Source organism: Hemitrygon akajei, chromosome 7 (genome assembly GCF_048418815.1).
Source record: "Hemitrygon akajei chromosome 7, sHemAka1.3, whole genome shotgun sequence".
Classification (NCBI taxonomy): Eukaryota; Metazoa; Chordata; class Chondrichthyes; order Myliobatiformes; family Dasyatidae; genus Hemitrygon; species Hemitrygon akajei.
This window is the reverse complement of record NC_133130.1, coordinates 174,792,413-174,814,914: the sequence shown is the minus strand read 5'-3', so window position 1 is coordinate 174,814,914 and position 22,502 is coordinate 174,792,413. Positions and strand designations below refer to the sequence as shown.

At 45.0% G+C, this 22,502-nt stretch overlaps 1 protein-coding gene across 5 annotated transcripts in view; it reads right to left on the bottom strand.

The window, feature by feature from the left end:
* The window catches only part of ralgps1 (Ral GEF with PH domain and SH3 binding motif 1), a 726,899-nt gene that overhangs the window by 26,852 nt on the left and 677,545 nt on the right, over nt 1-22,502 (bottom strand). For all 5 annotated transcript variants that reach the window (XM_073052641.1, XM_073052645.1, XM_073052644.1 and 2 more), the window contains 2 exons: nt 11,318-11,423; nt 4,968-5,060 (listed from right to left, as the gene is read on the bottom strand). In XM_073052641.1, the coding sequence (XP_072908742.1) occupies nt 4,968-5,060; nt 11,318-11,423 (199 nt within the window). The remainder of the gene's footprint in view (nt 1-4,967; nt 5,061-11,317; nt 11,424-22,502) is intronic.

Here is a 22,502-nt window from a genome sequence, read left to right as displayed (position 1 = left end):
ACCTGGATGTGGGGGTAGAAGAGTGGGTTGGCAAGTTTGCAGATGACTCAAAGGTTGGTGGTGTTGTGGATAGTGTAGAGGATTGTCGAAGATTGCAGAGAGACATAGATAGGATGCAGAAGTGGGCTGAGAACTGGCAGATGGAGTTCAACCCAGAGAAGTGTGAGGTGGTACACTTTGGAAGGACAAACTCCAAGGCAGAGTACAAAGTAAATGGCAGGATACTTGGTAGTGTGGAGGAGCAGAGGGATCTGGGGGGTACATGTCCACAGATCCCTGAAAGTTGCCTCACAGGTAGATAGGGTAGTTAAGAAAGCTTATGGGGTGTTAGCTTTCATAAGTTGAGGGATAGAGTTGAAAAGTCGCGAGGTAATGACGCAGCTCTATAAAACTCTGGTTAGGCCAAATTTGGAGTACTGTGTCCAATTCTGGTCGCCTCACTATAGGAAGGATGTGGAAGCATTGGAAAGGGTACAGAGGAGATTTACCAGTATGCTGCCTGGTTTAGAGAGTATGCATTATGATCAGAGATTAAGGGAGCTAGGGCTTTACTCTTTGGAGAGAAGGAGGATGAGAGGAGACATGATAGAGGTATACAGGATATTAAGAGGAATAGATAGAGTGGACAGCCAGCGCCTCTTCTCCAGGACAACACTGCTCAATACAAGAGGACATGGCTTTAAGGTAAGGGGTGGTAAGTTCAAGGGGGATATTAGAGGAAGGTTTTTTACTCAGAGAGTGGTTGGTGCGTGGAATGCACTGCCTGAGTCAGTGGTGGAGGCAGACACACTAGTGAAATTTAAGAGACTACTAGACAGGTATATAGAGGAATTTAAGATGGGGAGTTATATGGGAAGCAGGGTTTAAGGGTTGGCACAACATTGTGGGCTGAAGGGCCTGTACTGTACTGTGCTGTAGTGTTCTATGTTCTAAAAGCAAAAGAGAGGGCATACAAGGAAGCCAGAGCTAGTGGGAAGATAGAGTATTGGGGAGCTTTTAAAAACTTGCAGAAGGAAACTAAGAAGGTCATTCAGAAGGAAAAGATGAATTATGAGAGGAAGCTGGTGACTAATATCAAAGAAGATACTAAAAGCTTTTTAAGTATATAAAGGGTAAAAGAGAGTTGAGTATAGATATAGGACCAATACAAAATGACGCTGGAGATATTGTAATGAGAGATACAGAGATGGCAGAGGAACTGAATGCATATTTTGCATCAGTCTTCAAAGTGGAAGATGACTGCAGTGTACCAGACCTTCAAGAGTGCAGTCTGTGCAGTGAAAATTACAACTGAGAAGGGGCTCAGGAAGCTTAGTGGTCTGAGGGTAGAAAAATCTCCTGGACCTGTTGGAATGTACCCTTGGGTTCTGAAGGAAATAGCTGGAGAGACTGTGCAGGCATTAATGATGATCTTTAAAGAATTGATAGATTCTGGCATTGTACTGGATGATTGGAAAATTGCAAATGTTACTCTGCTATTTAAGAAGGTTGGGAGACAGCAGAAAGGAAACTATAGACTTGTTAGCCTGACATCAGTGGTTGGGAAATTGTTGGAATCGATTGTTAGGGATGAGATTACGGAGTACCTGGAGGCACATGACAAGATAGGCCAAAGCCAGCATGGTTTCCTGAAAGGAAAATCCTGCCTGACAAACCTACTGCAATTCTTTGAGGAAATTACAAGCTGGGTAGACAAAGGAGATGCAGTAGACGTGGTGCAACTGGATTTTCAGAAGGCCTTTGACAAGGTGCCGCATGTGAGGCTGCTTAGCAAGATAAGAACCCATGGAATTACAGGGAAGTTACTAGAGCGGGCGGAGCATTGGCTGGTCCACAGAAAAGAGAAAGTGGGAATAAAGGGATCCTATTCTGGCTGGCTGGAGTTCCACAGGGGTTGGTGTTGGGACCGCTGCTCTTTATGACGTACGTCAATGATTTGGACTACAGTATTAATGGATTTGTGGCTAAATTTGCCAATGATACAAATATAGGTGGAGGAGCAGTTAGTGTTAAGGCAACAAACAGGCGACAACACAGGACTGAAATACACTGAGCAATAAGCAGGGAGGCAGATGATAGGTGGAGCACAATGAGACAGAAGTGGCAGCAAAACAGGTAATAAGGAGAAACCGATGAGAGACGGAGTACTCGGTAATAAAGGGGCCGGAGTAGAGCAGGAGCGGGGACAGGAGCACATGGCAATACAAAACCACAGACCGACAGCTCGGGGGAAAACACACAAAAAGACAGAGTTCAACTGGAGGTACTGACAGAAAGCCTCTTCCCCACTTTGAGCCATTATGGGTCAGAGATTCTTATCAATCAGTGGTAATGATCCTCACGGAAGCTTTGAATACATCCTGAAATCTTTCCTTCGAGGATATATTCTCCCAGAAGATGATGGTGAGCACTGTATCTAAATCTCTGTGGAGGGACAATTTCCAAAATTCAAAACGGCTGTCTCTGGCAACGCAATGCAATTTGTAACCGGAATGGTTGTGACCTCAAGCATAAGATTTGCTATCAGAAACAGCAAGCCAGGCCACGTCCAAATGACATGCCATTCCATTCTCAATGAAGGGCTAAAACCCAGAGATCAATTAACTCTAAACTGAAACATACGCAAAGCCATTAGGAGTTTAAGCAGACCATCAAATGGTACAAGAAACACTTAATAAATGGTAAACTCAAGCTTTGTCAGAAATTATTGTTGGCAGGGACGTTGGCCTTGGATTGCATGGGCTTTCTTTAGATATGGGTAATATCCACATTTTCCCTTTCACACTTCCAAAATTTTCTAGTTTTATTTCAGATTTCTGGCATCCATCTCATCTTGTGTACGTCCTTCCCTTTCACATGTGCTTTTCTTAGGGTGACATTACAGCAGAGTGGTTAGTGTAAGCCTTACAGTGCCCGCGTGGGCACCACGGTAGTGTGGCGGTTAGCGCAAAGCTATTACAGCTCGGAGGGTTGGAGTTCGGAGTTAAATTCTGACAACTTCCACAAGGAGTCTGTACATCTTCCCCATGGAATGCTCTGGTTTCCTCCCAGAGTCTAAAGACGTATCGGTTAGAAAGTGAATGGGTCATTGCAAATCATTCCACCATTAGACTAGGGTTAAATCGGGGTTGCTGGATGGTGTGGCTCAAAGGGCTGTAAGGGCCTATTCCACATTGCATCTTAATAAATAAATAAAAATCAGTAAACGGGGTCTGTAAGGAGTTTGTAAATTCTCTCTGTGATCGCTTGAGTTTCCTCCAGAGGAAAGTTGCTTCGTCAAAATGTGTGCTCTCAGACTGGCCGGCTCACCATGACGTGCATCTTCCATCCCAACTATTCCATGCCAAGCAACATTCCCAAAAAATCCAATTATCTGACATCTGATTGTGTTGGAAAATCCTAATGGTCCTGCAACTGGAGTTCTGAATGTCAGAAGGCTGGGTGAGGATAGGGCAGGATCCAGGGTGTTCAGATGTAGGTATCCAGAGTGTCATAATCATAGAGTATTTCAGCACCAAAACATGCCCTTTGGCCCATCTAGTCCATGCCAAACTGTTATTCTGCCTTGACTCATTGTCCCATAGCCCTCCATACCTCTCCCATCTGTGTATCTATCCAAAATTTTCAGAAACGTTGCAGTCCAACACACATGCACCATTTCCATGAGCACTCATTCCACACTCTCACCAACCTCTGAGTGAAGAAGTTCCCCCTCAGGTTCCCCTTAAATATTTCACCTTTCCCTCTTAGTGCTTGTTTATTACCCGCTCCCTTTAAATTCGCAGGGTTCTCTGGAAAAATTTAGAATACTAACTACTGTATAACATGGTAAAAAAAACCAAGATGTAAACACCAGAGATTCTGTAGATGCCTGAATTCCACAGTAACACACACAAAATGCCGGGAGAAATCAGCAGGTTAGGCAACATCTATGGAGGGGAATGAATAGTTGACCTTTTGCACTGAGACCCTTCAAAAGAATATTGTGATGTTAGCAGGAGCAATATCCAAAAGTCTGGAAAATTGGCTTGTCCAGCACCACCAAAGTTCCAAAGATTATCAGAGTTCTACAGATCCACAACAATGGACTGAGGGTTCTTAATGATACTATATCTGCTAGAGAGTCCTATAAACTACAACTTAGAGGTAAATGATCGTATTTGACATTCTGACGTGAAAGGCTGCACGGACCATGATAGAAACATAGAAAACCCTACAGCACAATACAGGCCCTGCAGCCCACAAAGTTGTGCCGAACATGTCCCTAGCTTAGAAATTACTAGGCTTACCCATAGCCCTCTATTTTTCTGAGCTCCATGTACCTATCCAAAAGTCTCTTAAAAGACCCTATCGTATCCGCCTCCACCATCGTTGCTGGCAGCCCATTCCACGCACTAACCACTCTCTGTGTAAAAAGCTTACCCCTGACATCTCCTCTGTACCTACTCCCCAGTACCTTAAACCTGTGTCCTCCTGTGGCAGCCATTTCAGCCCTGGGAAAAAGCCTCTGACTATCCACACGATCAATGCCTCTCATCATCTTGTACACCTCTATCAGGTCACCTCTCATCCTCCATCGCTCCAAGGAGAAAAGGCCGAGTTCACTCAACCTGTTTCCATAAGGCATGCTCCCCAATCCAGGCAACATCCTTGTAAATCTCCTCTGCACCCTTTCTATAGCTTCCACATCCTTCCTGTTGTGAGGCGACCAGAACTGAGCACAGTACTTCAAGTGGGGTCTGATCAGGGTCGTGTATAGCTGCAACATTACCCCTCGGCTCGTAAATTCATTTCCACGATTGATGAAGGCCAATACATCACAGAATCAACCTGCGCAGCTGCTCTGAGTGTCCAATGGACTCGGACCCCAAGATCCCTCTGATCCCCCACACTGCCAAGAGTCTCACCATTAATACAATATTCTGCCATCATATTTGATCATTGAGTATTCGTTGGGGACTACTCACGTGTTTCCTCTCAGAGGCTCTCAGTGACTTTGCGGTGTAGTACAGCAGAATCGATCCCGAGAGAATGAGCCAGTAGCGGGTCCATGATGACAACTGGGAGGAAACAGAAAGTTCTTCAATGTTAAAATGAAACAAATGACACGGCTGTGCAAACAAGCACTGGGACTCCTAGCTGACAGTGTGCAGGGTGCACCCCAGTCATCTACTACCTACCCCTCCACAGTTTCCATTTGCTTCTGTGTCTGAGACAGAGAGCTTCAAGTTCCTAGGAGTGAACATCACCAATAGCCTGTCCTGGTCCAACCACGTTGATGTCACGGTCAAGGAAACTCACCAACATCTCCACTCCTTCAGGAGGCTAATGAAACTTTGCCTGCCCTATCACCCCTTATCAATTGTTATCAGTGCACCATAGAAAGCAATTTGTCTGAATGCATAACAGCAACCGCTCTGCATGGACACAGCTCAGCTCTTCATGAAGAACAGCCTCCCGAACACGGACTCCATCTACACTCCTCACTGCCTCAGCAAAATGAAAGATACCCACCCTGGACACTCCGAACGGGGGGTGGGGGAAGAGACAGCTTCTACCCTGCTGTTATCAGACTCTTGAATGGACCTTTCGTACTCACAATCTACCTTATTATAATCTTTATTGTTCACCTGCACTGCACTTTCCCTGTCGCTGTTACACTTTATTCTGCATTCTGTTACTGTTTTACCTTGTTCTACCTCGATGAACCATGTAATGAATTGAACAGGTGTGCAAGAAAAACTTTTCACTGTATCTTGGTACATGTGACAATAATAAACCAATTCCAACGCCTTCACTTGGTTCCATGCTCCACCCCCTATCCAATCGGATTCCACCATTTGCAGCCCTTTGTTGCCTCCATCTGTCACCTCTTAGCTTCTGTCATGTTTCCCACTCCCCCCCTCCCTTCCATCTGCCTGTTGCCTCTCCTCACATGAATCCAGGCTCTTACTCCACTCGTTCCCCTCATTATACCAGCTGACTCTCAGTGTGGATTGAAAACACTGACATTCTCTTCATAGACGATGGCTGACCCTTTGTGTTCAATTCCAGCCACTGTAGTATCTTGTGTTAACATCTTAAACCCCATGCATCCCTCTCAGTTTCTCGACCCACACTAGAGAGCCCAACCTGGACCTGGACCAGAGCCCCACCTTGGACCTATCTGAAAACCAGACTGGTGGCATTCCCCCTAGGCCAGGGGTTCCCAACCTGGGGCCCACAGACCCCTTGCTAAATGGGATTGGTCGATGGCATAGAAAGGTTGAGAAGTGGGAGGGGGATGTCCCCAGGGTCCCCAATGATCATGGGATTTTAAGGTGTTTGAGGAGACCTTTCGGGCATCACTTCCAGGCCAGCATACCAGGGCTACCCAGCATTGTCCCACTGCCTGGCTCTCAGATAGTAATCTAATTAGTCCATCCAAGTACCGTATGAATGCAATTCACATGGGGGAGGGTTTGGTTCTGCTTCCACCAGACTTTAACACAAAGAGGGTAAAACCATCACCATCTGGATGGAAATAAAACCCTTGAACTTATTGCCCTCTGCACATCTTTACCCATTTGCTGAAGGAAATGGATTTTTCTTGTCTGTTTTTTCCAGAATTCTCAATGTTTTAGATATTCAACTACAGCCTTCCTTTAGGAAAAGTGTCTGATGCATAAGGATGGAATGAGGTTAGAGTGTAGAGTATAAATCATCTTCATCATCATTACGCGCTGTTTCGTATGACGTGGGTGATCGTGGTCTTTCCGTGACCATGATTGTCCTTGGCAAATTTTTCTACAGAAGTGGTTTGCCATTGCCTTCTACTGGGCAGTGACTTTACAAGATGGGTGACCCCAGCCATTATCAATACTCTCCAGAGATTGTCTGCCTGGTGTCAGTGGTCACACAACCAGGACTTGTGATGTGCACCGGCTGCTGCCAATGGCTTCATGTGACCCTGATCGTGGTGGGGGGGGGGGGGGGCTAAGCAGGTACTACACCTTGCCCAAGGATGATGTAAGCTAGCAGAGGGAAGGAGTACTTTACTCCTCCTTTGGTAGAGACATATCTCCACCCTGCCACCCCAAGAACGTAAACCACCTGGTTTAAAATGGTCCAATTCAGAATATCAATCCATCACATATTTAATCTTATAATAAAATATGGATCAGTTCAGCACACGGACCTTCCACTCTATAACATCTTGGTAATTGTTCATTAGGAGTTTGAGGAGACTCCAGCAAATTTCAGCAGACGTACTGTAGAGAGTATCTGACTTGTTGGATCACTGTCCGGAATGGAGGGGCCAATGCACAGGATCAGAAAAATGCTGCAGAGGGTCAGAAACTCAGCCAGCTCCAACATGGTCTTCAAAATTTGATGCCTCAAGAAGGCTGCATCCATCATTAAGGACCGTGACCATCCAAGATATGCCTTCTTCTCTACCCATTGGGGAAGAGGTACAGAAGCCTGAAGACCCCCACTAAATGTTTACGAATAGATTCTTCCCCTCCGCCATCAGATTTACGAATAGACCACGAATCTATGAACTCAACCTCAATATTCTACTCTCTTTTTGCCACTACTTAATTATTATTTTTATATTTCTTATTATATAGTATTTTTAAAACATTTTTGCACTGTACTGCCATCACAAAACAGCATATTTCATGACATATGTCAGTGACAATAAACCCAATTCCGATTTTGATTCATATGCTGCCTCTGATCATGATGGCAGAAGAAACTAATCCCACCTGCCTACATATGCTGCATATCTGTTCTGCCACCTGCCTACATATATTTTCTCTTCAAGTTCATGTCTCTGCCTAAATGCCCCTTAAAAGCCACTACTGTGCTGTTCTGACAGCTCCCCTGGCAGCGCAAACCTGGCACCCACTACCCTGCGCAAAATAATTTGCCCCGCACATTTCCCTTAAACTTTCCCGCTTCACTAGTACCCTGGCAAAGAGACTCTGGCTGTCTACTCGTTCTTATACCTCTCATAATGTTACGGTTTCTTAAGTGTCATAGCCGGGGGTGGTAGTGAGGATGGGCTCCCACTACCTATTAAATGCTCCTTATCGTCTGCGTCTCAAATCGCCTCTGCCAACCAAGTCCTGCTCCTGGCTTTCGCGTGTCTCTTAGTCACTAAGCCCACTGGAACTGTTTCTACTGAAAGGGGAAGAGCCAAAGGTAGATTACTGGTGCCTTAAAGCCAGACACTTTGAGCAGACGGGGCTCATCTGCAGTGGTCGGCAGCTCATCTAGGAGAAAGAAAACTCTGATCTCAAACCTCCACTGCCTTGTAGCTATACCCACTCATGGGGAGGGCTTTGGGAGTAAACCTCAGGGAAAAATCTGGAGCTGGAGTCCCTAAAGCGGTCCTACGTTGAGTTCATTGCTGACTGACAACTCCTGCGACGCCACTAATGCCAAACTGTATCAGCCTCTGCTGGTCCTTTGGATTCGTCAGCTACGTAGGTAACAGCTTGCTCTCCATATCGTACCGCACTGGCTTGCGTATCGAGTAACTGGGATGCAAGATCCATGGTCGAGCTTGATCTACAAAGGATCTCATCATTTTATAAACTTATATCATGCCCCTCTCCTAGCCTCTGATACTCTGGAGAAAACAACTCAAATTTGAACCAACCTCTCTCCTTTTAGCTGATATTCTAGAATCGGGATAACATCCTGGTCTTCCTCTGCACCCTCTCCAAAGCCTTCACATCCTTCCTGTAGTTTATCCTATCTTATGAACATAGAACGTAACAACACAGTACCGGCCCTTTTGTCCACAATGTTGTGCCGATCTTTTAACCTACTCTAAAATCGAGCTAACCCTTTCCTATTCCATTTTTCTATCATCCTTGTGCCAATCTAAGAGTTTCTGAATGCCCGCTGCCGTTTCCACCACCACCGCTGGCAGAGCGTTTCAGTATTCATCACTCTGTGTAAAATAAACTTACCTCTGACATCCCCCTATACTTTAAAATTATGCCCCCTTGTGTTAGCTGTTTCCATCCTGCGAAAATGACTCTGGCTGTCCACTAGATCTGTGCCTCTTGTTACCTTGTACATCTCTATCAAGCCAACTCTTATCCTCCTTCACGCCAAGGACAAAAGCCGTCCATAATTTTGTAAATTTCGATCAGCTCTCCCCTCGGCCTCTGAAGCTCCCGAAAAAACAACCCACTTTTGTCCAACCTCTCTTCATAGCTAGTATTTTATAATCTAGTTGACATCCTGATAAACTCCTTCTGTAACCTCTCCAAAGCTTCCACATCCTTCCTATAGTGTGCCCAACAGAGATGCTGCAATAACCTCAGCCCGGGTCTGAGAGTGAGGATATGGCCCTTGTGGCTAAAGGGATCAGGGGGTATGGAGAGAAAGCAGGTACAGGGTTCTGAGTTGGATGATCAGCCATGATCATACTGAATGGCGGTGCAGGCTCGAAGGGCCGAATGGCCTACTCCTGCACCTATTTGCTATGTTTCTATGTTTAAACCAAGGTTTGGACACGTTAGGCGCTAATGTTATTTGCTTATTTTTATTGTTTGCATGACTCGATTTTTTCCTGTACATTAGATACTTGATGGTCATTTTTAATGTGTTCAATTGGGATTCTTTGTTTAGTGGCTGCCTGTAAGGAGATGTATCTCAAGGCTGTATAGTATTCAAAATTCAAATTCAAAGACTCAAAATATATTTATTACAACCTGAGATAATAGTTTGAGAACATACTCAGATAATAAATGTATTTTGAACTTGGAAGTGTAGCTTAGCCAACGCTTTATACAAGATCGTTAACAACAATGTTGCCCGTTTGCATTGCACAGTACATGCATTATTTATCAGCAAGGTCAAGCCAGTCTGTGGAGCAGAAACACAAGAGATCCCATGGATCATAAGCACAAGAGATTCTGCAGATACTTGAAACCTTGAGTAGCACACACAAAATGCTGGAGGAACTCATAGCAACTTAAGCAGCAAACACAGAGAGGAATAAACAGTCAACATTTGTGGAATGGAGTACGTGTTCTAACAAACTTGATAACTGCATATCTAGTAAATAAGATTAATGATCTTCTGGTAATTATTTTTCTGATGTGCTTGTCCAATGAACTTGCATTAAAAATTCTTAACATGACGTCAAATTGACAATGTGCCTTAATCTTTGAAGACTTGGATGTCATTCGAACGACTAGTACTCTTCCCTCTAGACCTTGGCTTCCCTGCCTTGAGTTCATTTGTTTGTTTGTTTATTTATCTATTTATTTTGATACAACGTGGAATATGCGTTACCGGCCCTTCGAGCTGCACCACCCAGCAACCCCCGATATAACCCTAGCCTAATGATGGGACAGTTTACAATTACCTATAATCCTAGGTCTTTGGACTGTGGGAGGAAGCCAGAGGACCCAGAGAAAACCCACACATGCCATGGGCAGGACGTACAGATGACTTCAGAATCGAACTCTGACCTCCGACGCCCCGAGCTGTAACAGCGTCACGCTAACTGCTAGGCTATCGTGGCACCCATGAGTTGGTAGTGTCATCAAAGGAAGTACAAGTATCTGGAGTGATGAACTGACTGTAAATATTAGGAAACACAGGATGATGTGCAGCTGGTTGCTTTAGAAATTAACACAAGAGGGAGCAGCTGCCCCAATGTTCCTGACATTAATTCAGCACCAGGCTCCGTCCTACCTGAAGTGATCAAATTGGACTGAACTGCTCTGCTTTCATTAATACTTCTCTGCCTGTTTTAATTTCTATTGTTGAGGTAGAAACCCAGTTATAATGCCGGCATCAAGGTGAATAATATTCCAGAAGCTAAGAAGGGTTTTGGCTCGAAACGTTGACTGTTTACTCTTTTCCATAGATGCTGCCCGGCCTGCTGAGTTCCTCTAGCATTTTGTGTGTGTGTTGCTTGGATTTCCAGCATCTGCAGATTTTCTCATGTTTGTGATTAAACAAACACTCGGTGGCCACTTTAATAGGTACACCTGTACACCTGCTTGTTACTGCAAATGTATATTCAGCCAGTCATGTGGCAGCAACTCAGTGGGGTCAATGTCCATTCAGAAATCTGATGGCAGAGGGGGAGAAGTTGTTCCTGAATCACTGAATCCTGAAGGCAGCCAAATGAAACAGCGTTACTCTGGGACCAAGGTGCAAAAATCAGTACCAAAGGTCATACAAAGCACAAGGCACACAGAGCACATATGAGACAGCAGTAAAATACAGCCAAGCACAAAAAAAAAACAGAGTGAAGAAGTCCAAACAAATGAGACTAATAAACAATCTACTGATTACTTACTGCTGGCTTCTTGCCTTCTTTCAGCAGTGTTTTCCTTCTCAATGGTCCTTCGATAGTGATGGCTCCATTGGTACCACTTAAGTGGTAGCTGCAGGGGTCTGTTGGACTGACGAGAGAAGGAAGGCAGTCAGTGCAAAGACCCTCAGTACAGAATGGACCCAAACCGCAGAGCACAGTCACCCCGACTACAGGCCACTCACTGTGAGGCATCAAGTCAAATTGGCCGGGCTCCTTATATAAAACTGCGCTTTATGTTCAGGTATTTACAGAAAGAGATGCACGTTGGCAGGAAGCAAATGTGGAGTTAGCAATGTAAGGCTGAATGGGTACACGTTGTGTGTTGCTCGAGATGGAATGAGTTCCCTGATAGTGATGGTCGGGTTGGACGTCAACAACATTACAAGTTCTCAGACTGTGGATTGAACTTGTGAATTGTTGGCTCCCTTTTTGGTTTTGCACTGCGCCAGATCTTTGCTTCACTGGTGGGCTCCAATCCTTGCCCGATTCCTCGCACCAGCATCCATCTCTTCTTCCTGTCACTGCAGCTTAAGGCAATCTCTGGCAGAGCCATGCGAATCCGTCCCCTTACGGACTTTCCCCGGCAGGACTTCGTCAAATGTTCATTTGGGCAACATTCCCTTTGAGCGGTGGGACCTCTGGTAGTCCCACCGAGAGTACGGCCCATTGGCTGGCAGAGCCCTCCGAATCCATCCCCTTCAGAGGTTTATTGATTATCAATGTATGTATCCATGTACAACTCTGAGATTCATTTTCTCCAGATAGCCATGAAGCAAAGAAAGAATATGAAAGTTGTTCAGAGAGAATCATCAAACCCACCCCCACCCCCCGCGCACAAAAATCAGCATCCCAATCATCAACCCCCACCGTGGGACTTCGTTAGAAATTAATTTGAGCAATATTCCGATTTGGTGGCCAGAGCACCACAGTATGCCCAAAAGAGTTATTCTGGCCAAGAACACAGCAATTCACAGTGGGGGAAGCATATGGCCCAAGGAAAGATATGTCCTACAGACACATGAGTGTTTGATGGCTCCGGGCCTGTATTCGCTAGAGTTTGGGGGGGGGGGGGGGGTTTCTCATTGAATCCTATTGAATATTGAAAGGCCGAGATAGGGTTGATGTGGAGGAGACTAGGACGAGAGGGTACAGCTTCAGAACACAAGGATGTCCCTTTAGAATAGAGATGAGGAGGAATTTCTTTTGCCAGAGAGTGGTGAATCTGGGGAATTCATTGCCACAGGTAGCTATGGAGTCCAAGTTAATGGGTGTTTTTAAAGCAGACATTGACAAGATTTTGTTTAGTAACAGTGCTAGCGGTTCCAGGGAGAAGACAGGAGAGTGGGGCTGAGATGGATGAGAATCAGCCATGACGGAATGGTGGAGCAGACTTGATGGGGCAAATGGCCTAATTCTGCTCCAATGTGTTATGGTCTCTGTCTCCCATCAACGGATACATTTTTGGGAATTACTTTACTACTGATCTCTTTCAGAACATGTGTGTTTGATTTTCTTTCCCATTTCTGTGCCACAATATTTGTGTTTGGTCTGTTGGTTTCCTTGGTTAACAAAACTCTGGCCTCGACTACAGTGGAGTTAAAAAGGCTTGCTTGACATTAATGTAGTTCATCTTCTGTCTCACGACATCACTACTTGAAGAAGGGGTGAGGTTTTACTCAGTGTTGACATTAGAGTACTGTAAAAATGTTAAGGGACAGGGAAGAATGAGGGAAAGAATTGTCCAATTTTTATATGAATTTTATTAGACAAACAGACCTCTAAAACAGCAAAAGCTGTTCTTCACAAAATAAAATGCAAAAAGATATCAGTCCGAATTCCCTTCCGTCAAGAACTCTCAATTATAATAATCAACTTGGTCTAGAGGATAGAATTAAAAGAGCATGGAACCCTTGGAAAAGGCGTTATTGATGAACTGCCAGGAGAGGTTGCTGGAAGATATGTAAAGTATGATTCTTTAAATGACTGCCATGCCTAATGGCTCACAGGAACTGGAGAGACATCAGGATATACTGCTCAGGGGGTAAAGGGAGTTTGGAGAGGAACAACCAAAAATGTCATAGAGTGATAGAACACTACAGCACAGAAACAGGCCCTTTGACCCATCTAGTTCATGCTGAACTATTATTCTGCCTAGACCCATTGACCTGTACCTGGACCATAGCCCCATCCATGTATTGTACTTTAATATTATTTAATTTTCTCTTAAATGTTGAAATCGAACTCATATCCACCGGCAGCTCGCTCCACACTCTCATCGGCTTCTGAGTGAAGAGGCTCCCCCACAGGCTCCCCTTAAACATTTCACATTTCATCCTTAACTCATGACCTCTAGTTCTAGTCTCGTTGAACCTCAGTTTAAAAACCTACTTGCATTTAACTTATTTCTACCCCTCATAATTTTGTATATCAAATTTCCCCTCATTCTCCTCAAAAAATTCCAATAGATTTGTCAGGCAAGATTTTCCCTTAATGAAACCATGCTGACTACGGTCTATTTTATCATGTACCTCTATCAGTACCTCCAGTTGAACTCTTGTCTTTTTGTGTGTTTCCCCCGAGCTGTCGGTCTGTGGTTTTGTATTGCCATGTGCTCCTGTCCCCGCTCCTGCTCTACTCCGGCCCCTGTATTACTGAGTACTCCGTCTCTCATTGGTTTCTCATTATTACCTGTTTTGCTGCCACTTCTGTCTCATTGTGCTCCACCTATCATCTGCCTCTCTGTTTATTGCTCAGTGTATTTCAGTCCTGTGTTTTCACCTGTTTGTTGCCAGATTGTACCAGTGAGTTTTCTTGAGCCTTTCCAGCATTCGTATCTGTACTCTGTCCGTCTGAATATTGACTTTGCCGGTTTCCCATTTCTGTTTTTTGGATTTCTCCGGATGTTTTGATCTCTGCCTGAACTTTGACACTGACTTTGTTGCCCCCTGGATTTGCTACTCAGTAAATATCACAGTGCGCACAGCACTTGGTCTGCGACTGGGTCCCTGCTTCAGTGTCCTGACAACCTCCAAGTACCTCGAAACCTCATCTTTAACAATCAACTCAACATCTTCCCAACCACTGAAGTTAGGTTAACTGGCTTATAATTTCCTTTCTTCTGCCTCCCTTCTTTCTTGAAGAGTGCAGTAACATTTGCAATTTTCCAGTCCTCCAGAACCGTGCCAGAGCCTACTGATTCTTGAAAGTTGAAACTGATGCCTCCACAATCTCTTCAGCTACCTCTCTCAGAACCCTGGGGTGTAGTTCACCTGGTCCAAGTGACTTATCTACCTTCAGACCTTTCAGCATCCCAAGCACCTTCTCCCTAGTAAAATCAACTGCATTCACTTCTGCCCCTGACACTCTTGAACTTCTGGCATGCTGCTAGTGTTCTCCATAGTGAAGACTGATGCAAAATACTTATTCAGTTCACCCACCATTTCCTTGTCCCCCATTACCATCCCTCCAGCATAATTTTCCAGTGGTCCGATATCTACTCTCCTCTCTCTTTTACTCTTTATATATCTAAAATAAATTTTGGTATCCTCTCTGATATTATTTGCTAGCTTACCTTCACCTTTTACTTCATGCCTTTTTTTTAGTTGCCTTCCATTGGTTTTTAAAAGTTCCCCAATCCCCTAACTTCCCACCAACTTTTGCTCTTTTATATACCCTAAATCTTGCTTTTACGAGGGGTGATTGATAAGTTCGTGGCATAAGGTAGAAGGAGTCAATTTTAGAAAACCTAGCACATTTATTTTTCAACATAGTCCCCTCCTACATTTACACACTTAGTCCAGCGGTCGTGGAGCATACGGATCCCTTCTTTGTAGAATTCGGCGTCTCGGACCTCCAGAAGTAGTCCACAGCAGGGGTGATTGATAAGTTCGTGGCCTCCAGTAGAGGGAGATCAGTTAATAACTTCAAACTTCCTGCATAAACACGCAAAGAGTTGAACTGCATGTGCGTGTAACAAGAGCTGTATAACTCATCTCCTTCTACCTTAGGCCACAAACTTATCAATCACCTCTGATGTGGACCACTTCCTGGAGGTCCAAGATCCGTATGCTCCACGACCGCTGGACTAAGTGTGTGCATGTAGGAAGGGACTATGTTGAAAAATAAATGTGCTAGGTTTTCTAAAATTGACTCCTTCTACCATAGGCCACAAACTTATCAATCACCCCTCGTACGTTGGCTTTGACTTCCCTGGTAGCCACAGTTGTGACATCTTGCCTTTAGAATACATCGTCTGCTGTAGGATGCATCTATCTAGTGCCTTCCAAATTGCTCCCAGAAAATCCAGCCTCTGCTAGTGCCCCTTCCAATCAACTTAGTCCAGCTCCTCTCTCATGCCTCTGTGAAATACTTTTCTCCACTAATACTGATACATCTGACTGATACATTTAGCTTCTCCCTCTCAAACTGCAGAGTGAATTCTATCATATTATTATCAGTGTTTCCTAAGGGTTCCTATACCTTAAACTGCCTAATCAAATCCAATTCATTATACAACAACCAATAGCTGATTCATGTTTGCTGTTGTGTGCTGGGGCAGCAGGCTGAGGGTAGCAGACACCAACAGAATCAACAAACTCATTTGTAAGGCCAGTGACGTTGTGGGGGTGGAACTGGACTCTCTGACTGTGGTGTCTGAAAAGAGGATGCTGTCCAAGTTGCATGCCATCTTGGACAATGTCTCCCATCCACTCCATAATGTACTGGTTAGGCACAGGAGTACGTTCACCCAGAGACTCATTCCACCGAGATGCAACACTGAGTATCATAGGAAGTCATTCCTGCCTGTGGCCATCAAACTTTACAACTCCTCCCTCGGAGTGTCAGACACCCTGAGCCAATAGGCTGGTCCTGGACTTATTTCCACTTGGAATAATTTACTTATTATTATTTAATTATTTATGGTTTTATATTGCTATATTTCTACACTATTCTTGGTTGGTGCGACTGTAATGAAACCCAGTTTCCCTCGGGATCAATAAAGTCTGTCTGTCTGTCTGTCTGTATTCCTCCAATGGGCTCAACCACAAGCTGCTCTAAAAAGCCATCTGATGGGCATTTTACAAATTCTCTCTCCTGGGATGCAGCATCGTTATGATTTTCCCTGTCTACCTGTATTTCGAAATCCCCCAGTACAAATTTTGACATGTGTTTTCTATCTCCCATTGCAATTTGTAGCCCACGTCCTAGCTGCAGTAAATAACTCCCATTAGTCCTTTTACCCTTGCAGTTTCTTACTCTACCCATAAGGATTCTTCATCTTCCAATACTATGTCACCTCTTTCTAAGGATTTAATTTCATTTTTTACCAACAGAGCCCCCCACCCAGTTCTGCCTTTCTGCCTGGTTCTTTTGATACAATGTGTATCCTTGGATGTTACACTCCCAACTATGATCTTCTTTCAGCCACGACTCAGTGATGCCCACAACATCATACCTGTTAATCTCTAACTGCACTACAAAATCATCTACCTTATTTTGTAAACTGCATGTATTCAAATATAACATGTTCAGCCCTGTATTCATCACTCGTTTTGATTTTGGCCCCCCGCTTACACTGTAACTTATCCCATTGATGGCAATTTTGCCCTATCATTTCCCTGTCCTTCCTGAGAGTCTCACTACATACTGCCTCTGCTTGTGTACCAACTACCCCATCCTCAGCCCTATCACTCCGGTTCCCATCCCCCTGCTAAAGTAGTTTAAACCCTCTCCAACAACTCTAGCAAACCTGCCTGCAAAGATATTGATCCCCCTCAGATTCGGCTGGATCCCATCCCTTTTGTACAGGTCACACCTTCCAGAGAAGAGGTCCTAATGATCCAGAAATCTGAACCCCCTTTACTTTGCACCAGTTCTACAGCCATGCATTCACCTGCCAAATCATCCTATTCTTACCCTCATTGATACGTGGCACAGGCAGCCCAATCCAGAGGTAACTACCCTCAAGGTCATGCTTTTCAGCTTTCTCCCTAGCTCCCTAACTTCTCTCTTCAAGACCCTTTTCCTATGTATGTCAATATGTACCAAGATTTCTAGCTGCTCACACTACCTCCTTAAATTGCTGTGGACCTGATTTGAGGCATCCCTGACCCTGGGACCTGGTAGGCAACGTATCATATGGGTGTCTCTATCGCGTCCACAGAATCTCGTGTCTACTTCTCTAACAATGATTACTGCAATTCTCTTCTCCCTCCTTCCCTTCTGAGCCACAGCACCAAACTCAGGCTGCTGTGACTCTCCCCGGTAGGTCACCTCCCCCCAACCGTATCCAAAACGGTATACCTAGTATTGAGGGGAGCAGCCACAGGGGTGCCCTGCATTGGCTGCCCATTCCCTTTCATTCTTCTGACAGTCACCTAGGAACCAGCCTCCTGCAACCTATGGGTGACTACCTCCCTGTAGCTCCTGTCTACCCCCTCCTCAGTTTCCCTGTATAAGCAAAAGGTCATCGAGCTGCAGCTCCAATTCCTTAACACATTCCCTGAGGAGCTGCAGCTCAATGCACCTGGTTATCCGGGAGGTTGCAGGCCTCCCAGAATTCCCACATCTCACACAAAGAACACAACACAGCCCCTGGAGCCATTCTCACTGCGCTAACAGATGAAGAATGAAGAAGAGATTTACCACATATCTACCTCGCCCAAGCCTGTTCTTGCTGAAGCCTGAGGAGCCAAAGCCTCCCCCCTCTAACACTGGTCCACTCACACAATGGCCGCTCCGCTTGACCCTGCCTTATTCTTACTTACCCTTGCAAATAAATCATGATTTGGCCTGGGCTGCTGGAAAATGCTGAAAGCCCATGAATGTGATTTTTAAATCTCACTCATCGACCTTCTCTCGTGCTCCTGATTTGAACGGGACACTGAAAAATGCTGAAAGCCCACAAACGCTCCTTTTTAAATCTCACTCACTGACCTGTGAGTTGCCTCTTCTCACCCCTGCCCTCAGATAACTGTCAGCAGGAAGGGTTGGAGAAGTTGGTGGTAGAAGAGACAGGAGTGATCTATTGGAGATTTCCTAAGATTTCCTAAGATTAATTCCACGTCCCACTCCCATTCTGATATGTCTATCCATGGCCTCCTCTACTGTCAAGATGAATCCACACTCAGGTTGGAGGAACAACACCTTATATTCTGTCTGGGTAGCCTCGAACCTGATGGCATGAACATTGACTTCTCTAACTTCCATTAATGCCCCTCCTCCCCTGCTTACCCCATCCCTGACATATTTAGTTGTTCGTTTTTTTTCTCTCTCTCTGCCCATCACCCTGCCTGTTCTCCATCTCCCTCTGATGCTCCCCCCCTTCCCCTTTCTTCCTCCCGAGGCCTCCCGTCCCATGATCCTTTCCCTTCTCCAGCTCTGTATCACTTTCGTCAATCACCTTTCCAGCTCTTAGCTTCATCCCACCCCCTCCGGTCTTCTCCTATCATTTCGCATTTCCCCTTCCCCCCCACTACTTTCAAATCTCTTAGTATCTCTCCTTTCAGTTAGTCCTGATGAAGGGTCTCGGCCCGAAACGTCGACAGTGCTTCTCCCTATAGATGCTGCCTGGCCTGCTGCATTCCACCAGCATTTTGTGTGTTGTTGTTTGAATTTCCAGCATCTGCAGATTTCCTCGTGTTTTTCCTAAGACTGACAGGATTTGACGTGGACCAGATGGGAAAACCAAGAACAAGGAAATGTGTAACTGTGTATCATCAAGAATCAATCAACTATGGAATTGAGGAGAAACTGCTTCATACGGAATGGTGAGCCCATGGAACTCCTGGCTAACCCTCAGGCTAAAAAAATTCCTCCTCATCTCTGTTCTGTTCTAAAGGGACATCCTTTTGTTCTGAGGCTGTGCCCTCTGGTCCTAGACTCCCCCATTATAGGAAACATACTTTCCACATCCACTAGCATTTTGCCATTCAGTAGGCTTCAATGAGAAACAGTAACATATATGTATTTCAATAATAAATTTACTTTGAACTTCAGTTTGTAATTATTCCACTGCCTCTGTCTCCTTTTCAAGAATCCAGAACGCTCCCAAGTTCAATATTGCTTTGCTTTTTAAGTGTGCTCCTTCAGAAATGCTTTCCAGGGCATTTTTAAATAGTTAACTTTTGTCAATAATTGATGTGCCTATAATGCAGCTAGATACAAGCTTATGATGAAACATCTGGTCTTCCCTTCCTCCTACATCCACTTGGTCTGTCCCTGTAATGAGAGAATGGTGATCTAATTTGGCTCTGACGTACCTTGGAACAATAAAGTGCCTGGATCCTTCAATGAAAGCAGACTTTAAAGACTTAGAACGGGCATCATTTAGTGGACCTTTGAAAAAAGAACACTGCAGCATACAGGCCCTTCGCCCATGAAGTTGTGCTGGTCTTTTAACTAATATCAATCTAATCCTTCCCTCCTACGTAGCACTCTATTTTTCTGTAACCCATGTGCCTATCTAAAAGTTTCTTAAGATCCCTAATGTGTCTGCCTCCAGCACTACCCCTGACAGGGTGTTCCAGTACTCATCAATCTCTATGTAAAAAAAACCAATTCTGACATCCCTCTATTCCCTAAAATTATGCCCCCCCGATATTAGCCATTTCCACCATCTGGCTTTCCATTTTAATCTGTACACCAAGGCACATTAACTCGCTAACTGGTTTCCATAAGACGTAGGAACAGAGTTAGGCCATTCAGCCCATCAAGTCTATTCCACTCACTTATTCTCTCCCTCAACCCAATTCTCTTGTCTTTTCTTCAGAACCTTTGATACCCTTACTAATTAAGAGCCTCTGTTTTAAATATACCCAAACAAATTGGCTCCACAGGCATTCATGGCAACAAATTTCACAGATTCACCACTCTCTGGTTGAAGAAGTTCCTCCTCATCTCTGTTCTAAAGGGATGTCCCTCTATTCTGAGGCTGTGCCCTCTTAATGCTAGTCTACTTCCCTATTGTCTCCATGTCCACACTGCCTAGGCCTTTTAGGAGTCCCTGCCAGTGAAGAGTTATCAGCATTGTGACACAGCAACCACATCTGCTAACTTCCTCACTGCGAAGTCATACCAATAGCACCAAGATAGAGCTAAGCCAGTCCTCTTTAGTGAAGAGGCTCGTGAGATAAAGACAGTCCAAAGCTCCACTTCCACTGAATGCTGTGGCATCCCGAACATTCACCTGGAAAGGGGGAGAAAAGGGGAAGGCGTTGCTGCACAGTCTCATCCTCTCCACATCCACTCTATCATGCCTTTCAAAATTCAGTGTTCCACAAACTACTGGTGAGAGAAGGCATACTATAATCTGGAGTCTCCCACTGACAATAAAATGTTCAGTCATTTAACTTAACATAAAAACACATCTGGAATGCATTTACTGCATAATTGTTCCCACTGTTAGTATGAACAAACTTTGGTTACATTGATGGATGATGTTGAAGTTATTTACTTCAGGGTTTGGCATTTCAAAAGCAACACAGTAAACAAAGGCATTCTTTCATGCATAATTTGCTGAAAGATGCAGTTTGCATTGCTGCTGAAGAAGTGTTGATGTTAACTGCAACGTTGCTTAGTGCAGAAGTGGCAAACTGGCCATAAAGCAGTAACAGGTCATCAGAGATGGTCCCCTCATCTTCTACCCCGGATGGCCCATCAATGCAGTTCTTCGAACTCTGGATCATCCCTGCCCCATTCCTCACCCTGTCACATCTCCCTCCAAATCCACAGTGGATTTTTATGGATGATGATCTCTAAAAGATTAGCCTTACATGTACGTCGAAACATACAGTGAGATGTGCCGTTGACATCAACGACCACCACAGTCTGAGGATTTTGCTGGGGCAGGAGTTCCCAACCTGCGATCCACGGACCCCTCAGTTAATGGTGAGGCTCCATGGCATAAAAAAGGTTGAGGATCCCTGTGTCGGGGGCAGTTCGCAAGTGTCGCCACACTGCCGGCTCCAACATAGCATGCCCACAACTCACCAACCCTAACCCAGACATCTCTGGAATGTAGAAGGAAACCGGAGCGCCCACAGGAAACCCTCACGGTCACAGGGAGAACGAGTGGTGTGAATTGAACCCTGATCTTACAGTTGACATTATAGTAATGCAATGCTAACTGATGTGCTGCCAAGCCAGCATTCAGCTGATTTAAAATGATTAATTCAGCTTACTTAAGCTGAGCAAAAACAGTTTAGTGTCTTGCATCATCCTGTACACTGTATACTGGTGAGAAATCCAGTCGAATTGTCAATCTGTTCGACAAGTGGATAAAGTGATGCATTTGAATTTGTTTTAGTTGGCTCCGAGTCACATGGACTTTCTGCGCGAGGAAACGGAAGGGAAGCAGAGAGACTACATTAACCCCTTGTGGCCCAGTGAGACAAACACCCAGAGGAAGGAGAATCTGACAAGGAGCATGCCCACTGAAACAGAGAGAGCAAGAAAGCACAAGCACACGAGGTTCTGAAGACACTGGAAACCTTGAGCAACGCGCACAGAATGCTGCAGGAACTCAGCAGGTCAGGCAGCACCGACGGAGAAGGGTAAAACGTAGGTGTTTTGGGCTGAGACCTGTCTTCAGGGCTGAAAGTTTAGGGTAGGCATTCCTTGAAAGGACTTTGCAGAGGGGCAGCAAATCATAAACACGGGATTCTGCCGATGCCAGAATGCTCGAACGACACCCACTAAGTGCTGGAGGAACTCAGCAGGTCAGGCAGAATCCCTGGAGGGAAATAAACAGCTGACGTTTCAGGTCAAGACCCTTCATCGGGACTGGAAAGGAAGTGAGGGTGGGGGGGGGCGTGATGGGAAAAAGCCAGAATAAGAAGGTGGGGGAAGGGGTTGTAGTACAGGCTGGCAAGTGTTAGGTGAAACCAGGGGAAGGGAAGGTGGGTGCACTGTGGGGGCTGATTGGCTGAGAGGGATGGTGTGTAGGTGGGGTCATCCTGTCTACCACACCTACTCACTTCCCCCCCCCCCCTACATGATCTCACCTTTCACCTGCCAGCTTGTACTCCGTGTAGAATGTATTCTGGAGTTATCGTATATAGCAAATACTAATTTTCACACCAGCCAGACTTCAGACCTGAACACAGATTGTAGATTGAATTTTAAATGCAGCTCTGAACAAGGTCTTCCTGGAGCTGCATTTTGGGGT